Raw genomic sequence first — 12,557 nt, 5'->3', positions numbered from 1 at the left:
TTGCTACTCGTGGGCAGAGGAACCATCCTGCATCATCTCAGTGGTAGGAACTTCGTGTCAGAGCGTTGCCCTCCGACACCGCTGGCTGTGCCACCTCCTGGCTCTATGGAACAACGCACGGGTCTCTGACAACCCCGAAGTTCCCCACCACCCCAGTGTTGCACCCCACAACTTCGGGGCTATTTGCAACAACAACAGGAGGGCCCCCCAGCTGCCTGATGACGCAGCCTTGGTTTCCAAAGCTGACCACCCCACCAGCTTGGCAAGCCCCCACCCGAGCACTCAAGCCCCGTTGCCCGTGCTGATGACGGTGCGGGCTGGGTACCCCCCACTCCGGGAGCTGAATCCCCCGTTTTTGCAGTTGACCCCTCCGGCTTGGCAGTACACCTCTGGGACACACTGCTTGGCCACTGAGCTGATGACTTTCTTGGGGTGGATCCCGGCGCTTCGGGAGCTGAATCCTCCGTTCTGGGAGCCGTGTCGTCCGGAACGTCTGCCCACGGAGCTGTAGCCACACACAGCCCCGGTTGCAGCCAGCATCCCACAGTCATCGGGGATGTTGTAGCCGCTGCTGACCACGGCTGCAAGACAGCCCACAGGATTAGTTATTGAGAGAGCAAAACTGGAAGACTCTCACAAGGCAAGTTGTTTCATGAGCGACAGAACTGACCAAACCTGATTTCCTCTAGATTTGTCCAATGTTATCTGAACCCCTGCTCCTTCCAGCTCCTCCCCCGTGTCCCAACACATCCCTCACAGATCCTCCCAGTTCCCACGTTGCTCATCTGGCTGGTGGCATGTTCTTCCCCAGGTTCAATGCACGTCGGTGCATTGCCTGGCAGGTTCGCCAGGACAGGCTGCTGTTGCCTCCAAGAGCAGAAAAGGGTCATGAATTTGACCTTCCTCCCCTCCATCCAAAAGCTTATTTTCTTGAAATTCAGAGGTATTTGAGATTTCTGGGACTAGACCTTCAACATCAGCCTGGGCTGAAGTGGAAAAGGGAGGCGGAGGCAGAGGGAGGTGGGGTAGGCATCTAACGCTACTCCATAAACTGCCTTTCCAAAAATGAGAAAGCCTCATGGCTGAAAATGTCCAGGTTACTTACACACGCTCACCGGGTTCCCCACACATATCCTGTCAGGGGAGAGAAGAGAAATGCACATTATCCTATTAACCAGTTGCACATCTAGAAACCTGATGTTACTCATAACTTCCAGCCCTACATCCAGCCCGCTTAATCCCTTGCTGTAACACGTCCGACTGTCCCTAGGACAGGAATTGTTTATGCTGGCACAAGGGTGGCCTGTATGGCCTCCAGCCATCTCTCCAGCCCCAGTTTCTGTGAGCCTGGGAGGATCCTGGAGCTGCAAAATTCACTTCAGAGCTGGAGTTGTTCTGGCCTCTGATACACGGGAGTAAAGGGACAAGGTCTCTGTCACCCACCTGCTCTCTTCACCCTCCAGTAAAGTCTTGTATGTTGCAATCTCTATATCCAGGGCCAGCTTGACATTCAGCAGCTCCTGGTAATCCCGCAGCATGCAAGCCAGCTCATCCTTGGCCTTCTGGAGGGCATTCTGCAGCTCAATGTGCTTCTCTCGGGCATCTTTGAGGGCACAGTCCCCGCGCTGCTCAACATCACAAATGGAGGTTTGCAGGCAGGAGACCTGTCAGAGGGAAGGATAACAGTGCAGGTGTCTTCAAAGGTTCATTTCCTAATTCCTAGACATCCTGGGTTTGGATTAATCTGCTCTTTCAATTGCAAACAGAGGAAAAACCACCAACGTCCCTTCTCTCTATACACTTTCCAACTACAGCCTAGAGCAGTTCTTAAGTCTGCTGCAGGCCAATGTGTCATCTTCCCCCATATCTGAGCTGTCCTCCAAGACATTGCCCTTTCTGGAAACGTCACCTCTGGGCCTCTCCTACCTGCTTCTTCACGTTCTCCAGTTCACACTGCAGCTTCTGTATCATCCGGGTTAGCTCTGAAATCTCACACTTGTTGCTTTGGAGGTCATCGCAATACTTGCCTCTCTTATCCTGAAGCTCCTGAAACTGGAACCAAGAAACAAGACAATCGTCGCTCCTGACCTGCAGCCTCTTAAGTTGCCAGGCAGACACCCAGGTTGCCTCTTACTCACCCTGGTTTGGTAGAAAGCATCAACTTCTTCTTTGCTCTTCTGAGCAATTTCTTGGTACCAGCATTCAACGTTCTTGATGATGCTTTCCATGTCCAGGTCTCGGTTGTTGTCCATTTTCACGATGACCGAAGTATCGCATAACTGACGATCTACCTGAGCTCGTTCCTACAGGTTGGGGAATGGCTTAGTCAGCTGTTAGCAATTCTCAGACTTTGTAGAGAAGGAAGGGCTGGAACAAAGACTCAAACTGCTCAGCTGATGGATGTAACAAGTCAAGAATCGTCCCTCAGGTTGGATCAGCAGAAAATCCTCCCCACTAGATGAGTTGCCACATGTCAGCTGCTGACCTACATGCTGACCTGCAGCAATTCTGTCCACATCAAGGGCAAGGAATTTGAGTGACTTAACCCTTGGTATCCTGTCATCTTCAGCTGCTTTAACTGATGTTAATGACAGGACTGAGCTGGGAGTTTCTGTAGCTCTAATCAGACAACTGCAATCCGGAGTAACTAGACAGACGCATCTCTTTTCTCAGGGGTAGAGTCAGGACACAGCAAATTCATACCTGGAGCTGCATTAAGAAAGGGGGAACCACCCTACTTCCAGCATAATCATGTTAATGCTATATCAGGCTTGTGGTTCCATGCTTTCAGGCACTAAGGGCTTGGGATGAGAGATGTCCAAGAGGGATTTCAAGCTGTAGAAATTTGGAGCACCTGAAGGGTGAAACAGCACTACCAACCTCCTGGGATGGACCACAGAAACTCACCTCCTCAAACACACATTTCAGCAGCTCCAGCTGCCTTCTTAACAGATCCACCTTCACCTCCAGCTCTTCCTTGTTCAGAAAGATACAGTCTGCATCCTGAAAGAGAGGAGACACGTTCCAGCCCAATCTCGCTGAAAACATTGGAGAAACCACAGAAGACAGAGGCAGCACCAATAGAACAGAAACATGTTTCAACAAGATTTCAAGAGCAGAAAGGTGTGAGAGGGTGAGTCAAGATGCCCTGGTGTCTCCTAAAGGAAAACAAAACCTTTCCAAAGTGACTTACAGGAATTAGTTTATTTATTACTTAGGACCTAGCTACAAACTCAGAATTGACTAATGAGTATTTAAACATAATTTTTTAATATTGTTCGAATAATTTCTGCTTTCCTGATGTCCAAATATAAATGGTGTGAAGAGACGATCAGAAAATAGCCAGTGTCTTAGACACCAGGAATTCCAGTGCAGCCTCTCCCACTCTGTCCCCTTTCCGCAAATACACCCTCCCACTTCAAGGACTTGCTTGGGGTAACAAATCTGTTGCCGTAGTGCTGATGATGGAGGCTTTGGGGATATATTATTCTTACTCTCTACATCAGTTTGCCTCTTTTTCTCACCCTGTGCCCCTTTCTGCTCACTTTTGCCGGGCATTTGCTGACAGTGCCCTGTTTCAGCCAAGCTTTGCACCAAATAAACCCATCATAGGTATAATGATTCATGTATGTTGAACTTCTCACCTTTTTGAGTGCCACAAACTCATTCTCCACAGTTGTACGCCTGTTGATTTCCTCTTCATATCTGTTGGGAAAGAAGAAGAAAAGGGCTGAGCCAGGCAATACTACCAGACACACAGACATTAACTATCAGGTATAAATAACAAACCTCCGCTTGCTCAGAGCCTGCCATCAGGCACTGCAAGATAAGTGTCTGGAGACCAAACATTAGACCATCCCAAGATCAGAAGCTTCTTCATGAACAACAACATTAGCAATGCAAAGAGTTTGTGAGTGAGACAGAAGAATGTGACATTCCCAAAGGGGATGTGCCACATGTCTGGGAGATATTGCCTGAGATGAACCAGAGGACAAGTGAAATGCCAACAGCTAGAGGAGACCCGAAGGTCCTTACTTGCACTTGAACTCCTCCACCAGCTGACTTGTGGCACATTCTTCACTACCCAGTTTTTCCTTTTCACAAAGCAAGCAGTCCAGGCGCTTCCGCAGGTCGCAGATGTAGTTCTCAAAGTACAGTTCAAGGTTTTTCCCTTTCTTTGGTAGGACGTATTGCTGCAGGAGGCCCCACTTGGTCTCCAGCACTTTGTTCTGCTGCTCCAGGAATCGGACCTGCAGGCCAAAAAACAGCAATGCTTCAAATGAAGAGACAAATGCAGTAAGTCCACAGCTGGTTTGACTGTCTGCTCTCACTGTGAAACTGCAGGTGTAAGAAAAGGATTTTCGTGAAGTGAGAGGTGATGTGCCACCATGACCATAAAGTTCTCTGTCCTTATTATAGAAATCTAAAAGTCGCATGACTAAATTATTTAGAAATCTGAAAGTCACATGTCTAAATCTGCCTTTCTCATCAATGAATAGAAATAAAGCTCCTCTGGAAGATGCCTCTGCTGTGATTTAGGATGAGATTGAGTCCCAAGATGGTGAGACCAGTTTGTCTCTTTTTTCCTACGAAAGGATCCTAAGGTGACAGTTCAGACTTAGATAGCTAACGTTTAAGTGCCTGAATCCAGATTAACGTCCTCTGCCTTTGAGAATATTTTTGGAACAGTCGTGATATTTAAAGACAAAGAAAGGAAAAGGATGTAATACAGGACAGAAAGATGACCCCCACCAGAGCTGTAACTTCTAGCTGAGCTAAACAAGGCTGCAGTGAGAAATCCAGCCTCTCACTAAGGCCATCCAGAGAGGAGACACCTTAAAGGAAGTCCACAATACAAACACCATCCAATACGCGGACCAGTATGTGGCTGAAATGATCCCTTCCCCAATACTGAAGATACCACTCTGAACCAAGATGGCTCTTGCATGGACCCAGCTCAGTGATTGATGGCATGAGCTGGACTGAGGTTTTCAAGGAGGTTGGTTGGGTTTTATTTTTTCCCAAAGAAGGACAAGTATGGAGCAGGTTTGCACTCACCTTGTCGATGAAGCAGGCAAATTGGGTGTTGAGAGTCTTGATCTGCTCCTTCTCCTGACAGCGTATTTCATGCTCCAGCGGGTCGACCCCAACGCAGAGGGGCTTCAGAAGCCGTTCGTCGATGCAGATACCTTGGATGCCATCAGCCTTGCGATCAGGGTATCCTCTCACAATACTATATCCCCTGGGGCCACAAAGGCCAACCCTTCCTCCAACATTACCGTAGCCTACTCCTGCAAAGCCGAACTCTCCGAAACATCCAGTACCGCAGACCCCATTCACGTAGGAAATTCTCCTGTTCCCACCCAGGTTGCAGACGCTTCTGCTGCTATAGGCGCCAGCTCCGCACCGGACGGCCTGGCAGGCAGAGGCAGCATAGCTTCGACCACAAATCTCTGAAGCTGAACTGAAGCCTCTTCGTCCCAGGACAGATCTCACTGTAGGTGCCTGTCTGCTCATCGCGGCTTACTTGAAGGCGGAATATGAAAGTTTAGGGGAAGCTCTTCTGCAGGAGAGGATCAGCGATCCCGCTGAAGAGACACAGTGATGCTACCCCTTATATACATTTGGGAAGCTGGCCTTGATAGGATCAGGACATTAATTTGAAGTGCTCAAGGGTTTGGTTTGCCTGGCAGCAATAAATGCTCCTCAAAATGCAAAACAGCCCAGCAAATACTAACTACTGAGGAAATAAAAAGGATTCTAAAAGTGCTCTGTTTGCAAGTTGGCTTAGAATATATTACGGTTTGAAGTGTTCCCCTAACTTACACTAATTATAGTTTAGCAAACATTTTTGAAGAAACTCTTTGTGATTTGTTTGCAGTGTGTCGTTTGGGGTTTTGTGTATGATGACATGTTTTGCAGACTTGCACTCTGTGGAGGTAATTTCACAATCTCTCCTTTTTTCTCTCACCAGGCTTGTTTTGGGTGCGGAAAAGTAACCAGAAAAAAAGCAAGCCAACCATGGAAAAACACTATGGAAGTCATGTCGTGATGGATGGATCATTTGTGTACCTGAAACACTAACAAACACAGCGAATTCACTGAGTTATGTGTCTGAACTCATATGCAAGGGCTCAGAACGCCCCCGAAAAACATTCCCATGCAGCATCTCACACTGACCTGCTCTCACCACCATGAAACGCCATCAAAACAGAACAGGTTCCATCCAGGAACCGTGGCATATTTCAGTTTGCTTACCAGATTTATGTTCTCTGCAGTCAGTGATGTTTTCACTTGAGTAATGCTGCAAATTCTTAACCTGAAGTCCATTTGACACAGTTAAATCTTTGGCCCTCACTGTACTGGGGCTTTGACCAAGCTGGATGTCACAGACCTTTTTGATTCATCGTCTAGTAGTCTCTAGAGGGAACAAAAAAGGAACAGTAGCACATTTCAGCCTGGTGAGATCCACCTCATTCAAGAAGCGACAGCTGAAAGTTGAGTGACTTTGCCAGACACGTCCTTGACACTCAATGGAGATAGACCTCCAAGAGAAACAGCTCCCGGCTCCGTGCTTGGGGGAACTGGGGTGATTCACTCTCCACAGGCACTGGTCTTCCTCCATCAACAGAGGAAGTCTTAATGAGTGGATTAGACTGGACACAAGAGATGGTTTTGACTCACATGGGCAAGATGAATCTCTCTCTCTCTCCTAATCACCAGCCCCAGGAGGTGAGACGGTGAACCTGAGACGGTGAACCAACCTGACTGACATTGGGAAAGTCAAAACAATAGGGCTCTTTTGGCTCTTTGAGACTTAAGTGTTTGGGAGAAAAAGAGACATTATAGTGCAAACAACTAAACACCCTCAGCCTTTCCTAACTGATGGGCAGCGATGCTTGGAGAAGTCTGCATGTTATACATGCAACGTGATGATATCTGGAGATACCCAGTAGCTGTGTTCCCTCATCCTCATTAACCCCCTCCAAAAATATTTTTCAAGAGTTACGATCAGCCGTGCAAATCATAAAAACAGTGCTAAACCTCCTTAAAACATTAAACCTTCTAATACCAAGTGCTTAAAGAAGACATGCGCACCAGAACCGTAGGACGTGACTACGGCACCAAGATTCACGAGGCTATTAATTGAACATGTAATTGCAACTTAGGTGAGTTTGAGGGGCTGGTGGTATAAATTAGTTGTGTAAATGGATACTTTTGCCCTGTACAAATGGAATAATTCACATATTTACAGCATAACTTTCAGATTACACCTTTGTTTGTAGTATGTTAGGCTCAGAGTTCGTACTGGGTTGCCAGCACAGTTGGCAATATTAGTTAAAACAAATATTAGAGACTTCAAGCTGAAGCTTGCAACTTCCCAGATCCTTTAAGTTCTAAACAAGGATTTATCAGAAGCGAAATGCATATTTGAATCCCAAGAAGAGTACAAAAGGCGATTGTTCCGAGCTCTGTGTAGGAAAACTGCACCTTGGACCAGATGTCAGACTGAAGGCTGGTGTGCCACTGCTCCCTTTCTGCACCCCATTATACACGTCGGCTGCGTGGGAGATACCTGGAACGTACCATAGACTGCAATTAAACATCTGTGAACCAACCGTGCTGCAGCAACCCCAAAACACCTCACCAGAGCCACTGTCTTCCTAATAGGTAAGAGATTTTGGGCACAAGTTGCCCAGTATTGGGTAGAACTTCTGTGTTAGCCAAATCCCTATTGTTGCTCCTGAATCCCAGTGAGAAGGCAGCTATGCAGAAGGTTCACTTAGTGTCTTTTAGGTCTTTCCAAGGAACGATGAATGTTTGGCATTTTGATACCTAAGATCTCAGGAATCAACAATTTGTTATTGTGAGTATGGGCGTGGGAAATGGGAGAGTACTCTAAAGCAAAAATCACGTCTTTTTGACTCAAAAAAAAAAGAAGGGGAAGGACCGAGGAAACAAAAAAAAAGGAAAATATTTTGATGAGGGGTTGGATGAGTCATTCTGACAACTTACAATCTCTCCCTTTGTCAGCATTCTGAATGTGCTGCTGAAAATGGAATTCATTATAAGAACATGTGAAGTTCACTAATTTGTTTGTTGCCGCTGGAGATGAATCCTAACGAGCTCTTAAAATATGTTTTGTGCGATAGTCTCAAAAAGCCGTGCTCCATCTCTGTAATTATCGTCAGACACAGAAAACTCATTGCATTCAGATTGGACAATGGCAATAACCCACCTGTGCTAACATCATTTGATGGACGTAAGATTGGGCATGACATGGATTTTTATACACACAGTTTCGTGGACTGTATAGACTCTTGTCCATGTCATTCATGAGATGTTAAAGAATTGATTTGATTAGTGCAGCCTCATTCCCTTGTATCCTAAAGCCAAAGCTGTCCGAGAGAATTCAATCTGGTAATGTATTCTTTCCTCCCATTAGCCTACATCTGCTCTGCGTTAGATGTCAAAGCTGGGATTTTCAAAGGATGTTCCTCATAAAATTCATCAAACACTGGGCCTGGGTGCACTTTCCTCCCTGTTTCAGCCATCAAACTAGCCGTGTACTCTAATTTCATCTTTGAGACTCCCTCTGTGGCTAATGGAAAGAGATAGGCATCTCCAGACGGTGATTCATCGCATCCTAAAATAGGCCGCTAAGACAGGTGGGAGGAATCCAGCTCTGGAGGTACTTACCTCTCTTCTTACTGACTACCAGAGGCAGTCTAGACAACCAGAAAACTAGACCAGGCGCCCAACTTCTGGACGGTTAAAGTTAGGTGGAATTAGTCCCACCCTTTGGGCGCCAAATTTCTTTGGCACCTTTGAAGTCTTAATGAGAGTACACAACATCACAGGCTCTCTGGATTTGCTCGGTTCCTGATGTGTGCATATATCATATCTCCGTGCGGTGATTAGCACCTGTAAAGCTGAGGCTTGCAACAAAGCAAAGGATTGTTTTGATCTTCTTCATGTTGATGTCTTCCTCCCACAGAATTGCACAGTGGAAATGCATGTGGGATGTATGGGAATACAGGCTGCTGAATGGGATGTCATCACACTGCCTGTTAAAGCAAAAAGATTAGAAAAGGGAAAAAAATATATTGTAGCTGTTACTTGGTTGCAGCAACTTCCCTATAAATCCAGAGGAGCTCTTATCCCTTCCAGCTGGAGCTGTTTTCTTGGGCAGAAGGGATTCTCTGAGCCATACAGAAGGAATTCCCCATGGAAGTTGGGTCACGTCCTCCTGGGACGAATATACAGCTGGCAGGAGATAAGATCTTCCTTTTGTTATGCAAAAGCCCTGGTGCCCAAGCCCGTGTTTGGTTTGGTTTGTGCAGCTTTGTGATGTGCTGCTGGATTTCTGGTGGAACACCCAGCTGGCTCCTGAAGCGCTGATGTTCAGAGAGGCTGGTCACAGGTTTAAAGTAAAGCACTTGCTGAATTTATTTATCTTGGGGTGGGGGGAGAGCGCAATTTGGAGGTGAGAAAGCAGCACTGATTCTGTGTCATTTCCCCAACTTATCTTTCTCTTGCATAAAAAGTGACGGGATCGTCTATTGTCGATGGGAACACCATGACCTTTGTGAGATACCTAAACCCCTCTTAAAGAATATTTATGGCTGCTCTATTGTTCTTTTCTTGTCAAATCTTTCTTGTGGTTTTCTTCATTAAAGATTGTGGCTGTTTTCTTTTGTGATCCTCATGTTTGATTGGGAAATAGCTTCCTATCACAGGAGAAAGACAGGGAGGAGAGAAAGCTCTTACAGTTGTGAATCACGATAATTGCTTCGGGTAGGAAAGACCTCCCCTCTGGATTCCCCCTTTTGTAAAACTCATATCTGTCCAACTTACCTCCATACATTTCATGTCTCTGTTCTGCTCATTGGCTTTCATCAGTTTAATCACAAAACACTTCAGTCCTTTGTGGTTGATTTGTGTCACTAAATTGTTGGCTTCTTTTTTTAATCTGCTCAAATGCACAATAAAATATCTCCCTTTGATCTGTTTTGAAACCCTAAACTGGTAGTTGTAGGATTTCTAAAATGATGCTGAAAAAAGTAACCAAGCACATTCCGGAGGTTTTTTCCTATAGTGACCCTGCTACAGCAGATTTTGAAGAGGTGTAAAAGGTGTTTTGTCTTCACACCTCTGTGGCAGACACATGAATGCAAAAAGATGAGATGGCTTCTCCAGGAATCTTAAAGCACTCACTGAATAGCATTGAGTAGGAGCCAAATTTGGTGCAAATCAGCATAAATTAGCTGACGTTAAAAGGCTTCCATAATTTAAACCAACCGAAGACTGAATCTACATGACACTCTCTGGGCAGCCCTGCCACCTCTGCTTAATTGTTAAGACTTCTAATTAGCAGATACGTCTTGTCCAATTTAGGAATAGGGCATTCCTGTGTTCTTGGAAACACTAAAAACCAAGTGGCAACACATTTGTTCTCCGTGCAATTTATTGGAAAAAGCAAAAAGTTGAAAGCTCTTGAGCCATCAAGATAGAAGCGAGGGTGCATATGTCAGGACACAGAGCAAGGAAGCTAACAGGAGCACAAGTGATGTAATTACTCTTTGCTGACTACAGAAGGTGAAATGTGGGTTTTTTAATTGAGATTTCCTTTATGACTTGCCTGCCTGCATATGGATGACCAAACTGCTCGAAGACAGCAAACAAAGAACATCACTGGAGTCCTGCCCCTCCTCTCCGTGACCCCACGTCTCACCACTACAACCCCACTGACTTGCCTAAAACTGCGTCAGATAAACTTTGATGAAATGGTGAGTCCTGGAGAGCTCATTTCCAGAAACACTTCCCAGAGCACTCTAGGGAAAGCATTCTGAATTAAATATCACAGCTTGTTTCATAGATAGCAAAGGCTTGATCAGGAAAACTAAGACAGCTACTGGGAAGCAGGAACTGAGTGATGAAAAGTGCCAGACACAAACACCAGCCCTTTAAAGAAAGAGCAGAAATCAAAAGGTGTGTGTTTTATATGTCCTTTTTTTGATGTGATCCTGGTGGAGTTTCTTTGATGTGGTTTCGTGATGCTACAATGTTCTTGTACCCAATGTGCATCTTCCTCATGTGTAAGGTGGAGTTGAGGACATTTTCGTCACTGAAAGTGGAGCAGGACTTTCATTTTTCTACATTAGGTCTGACATCCTGGTTGTCCCGACTCTCACAGCTGAAGTTTGGATCTGGGTGTTCCTGGGGCATGAAGGTCCACTTGAAATCCTCACCCCTGACCAACACATCCCTTGTGGGGGAGCTGAGTTCCCCGCGCTCTTTGCAGCTCTGCAGCTCTCCCCACACCTCCCTGCAGTCCTACCGCAGAGTCCACCAGAGGCCAGAGGGGCCGAGCTCCAGCACGAATGGCCCCCGCCTCCAGCCTTAAATTCCTCAATCCTGGGGATGTGGTTGGGAGCACCAGGGATCCCGCCTACAGAGCTGGCAATGCTTCTGGAGGTGAATCCTCTGTGGCAGGCAGCAGCATCTTCGAGTAGGGATGCTCTACCAGCACTACAGGAGGACTTGCATCTTCTGGGCTTTCCACCAGATCCACATCCCAGGTCGGCTTTGCAGCCAGAGATGGTGTACCAAGGGGTGGTGATCACTGTCATGGGAAAATACAAGTTGAATCAGTCATGAGGAGGACGCAGTCTGCAGTCTTCCTCCTTCCCCTGCAAACCAGAACTAGATCATTTAATGTTGAAAGGAAAATAGAGAACCTTGAGCTTACTTACACACTGTCACGGGGCTCCCAAGGCGTATCCTGAAGCAGAAGAAGGTCACAAGGTTATCCATCACGTAATTAATGTTTCTAGCATTTTCCAGCCTCCTCGTCTCTGTTGAAGAGTCCCAAGGATTGAACACTGCCCACGCATAGTTGTAGTGGTACTCACCTGCTCTCTTCACCCTCCAGTAAAGTCTTGTATGTTGCAATCTCTATATCCAGGGCCAGCTTGACATTCAGCAGCTCCTGGTAATCCCGCAGCATGCAAGCCAGCTCATCCTTGGACTTCTGGAGGGCATTCTGCAGCAAAATGTGCTTCTCTCGGGCATCTTTGAGGGCACAGTCCCCACGCTGCTCAGTATCACAAACTGATGTTTGCAGAGAGGACACCTGCCAAGGGAAACACAAGTCGTCCTTATTTTTCCCTGGCTTCTTTCTTGCCATACTCACCTTTGGAAATGAAATTCTCACTTCTTTTGAGAATCTCAAAGTGGGAAGTATTGAGGTTGTTTTTAGGAAAGCCAAGTGGTTCCAAAATCAAATCTCAATTCTGAAATACTACAGAAAGGCTGGACATGTCCCTGTGCTGCCAGACTGCGTTCAAGTCTTGTTTCAAGGATACCAATACTTTGTTCTAATTGGAACTAATAATTAAGGTTTTCCCTTACTTCCCGTTATAAACTATGTAATGAATTAGATGGTCTGAAAATTATACCAGTTTCTATGGATGTTGAATTACTGGTGAGTCATAATTCTACCCTACTTATTGGATGCTTTGAACCTGTGTCAGAAGCATTGTCTCCTGCCAGAA

At 46.1% G+C, this 12,557-nt stretch overlaps 1 protein-coding gene across 1 annotated transcript; it reads right to left on the bottom strand.

Annotated features, from left to right (window-relative positions):
• Positions 1-282: 282 nt before the first annotated feature.
• Positions 283-5,517, bottom strand: LOC104380781 (keratin, type II cytoskeletal 4). The gene is made up of 9 exons (XM_086630748.1): positions 5,059-5,517; positions 4,036-4,250; positions 3,645-3,705; positions 2,908-3,003; positions 2,139-2,303; positions 1,927-2,052; positions 1,444-1,664; positions 1,106-1,134; positions 283-581 (listed from the first exon to the last, which is right to left on the bottom strand). The coding sequence occupies exons 1-9, from the start codon at positions 5,515-5,517 to the stop codon at positions 283-285; spliced, it is 1,671 nt and encodes a 556-aa protein (XP_086486874.1).
• Positions 5,518-12,557: the final 7,040 nt, after the last annotated feature.

This window comes from Tauraco erythrolophus, unplaced genomic scaffold (genome assembly GCF_009769465.1).
Source record: "Tauraco erythrolophus isolate bTauEry1 unplaced genomic scaffold, bTauEry1.pri scaffold_48_arrow_ctg1, whole genome shotgun sequence".
In the NCBI taxonomy this organism is placed as follows: domain Eukaryota; kingdom Metazoa; phylum Chordata; class Aves; order Musophagiformes; family Musophagidae; genus Tauraco; species Tauraco erythrolophus.
The sequence above is the reverse complement of the archived record's forward strand: the minus strand, read 5'-3'. Positions and strand labels throughout refer to the sequence as shown.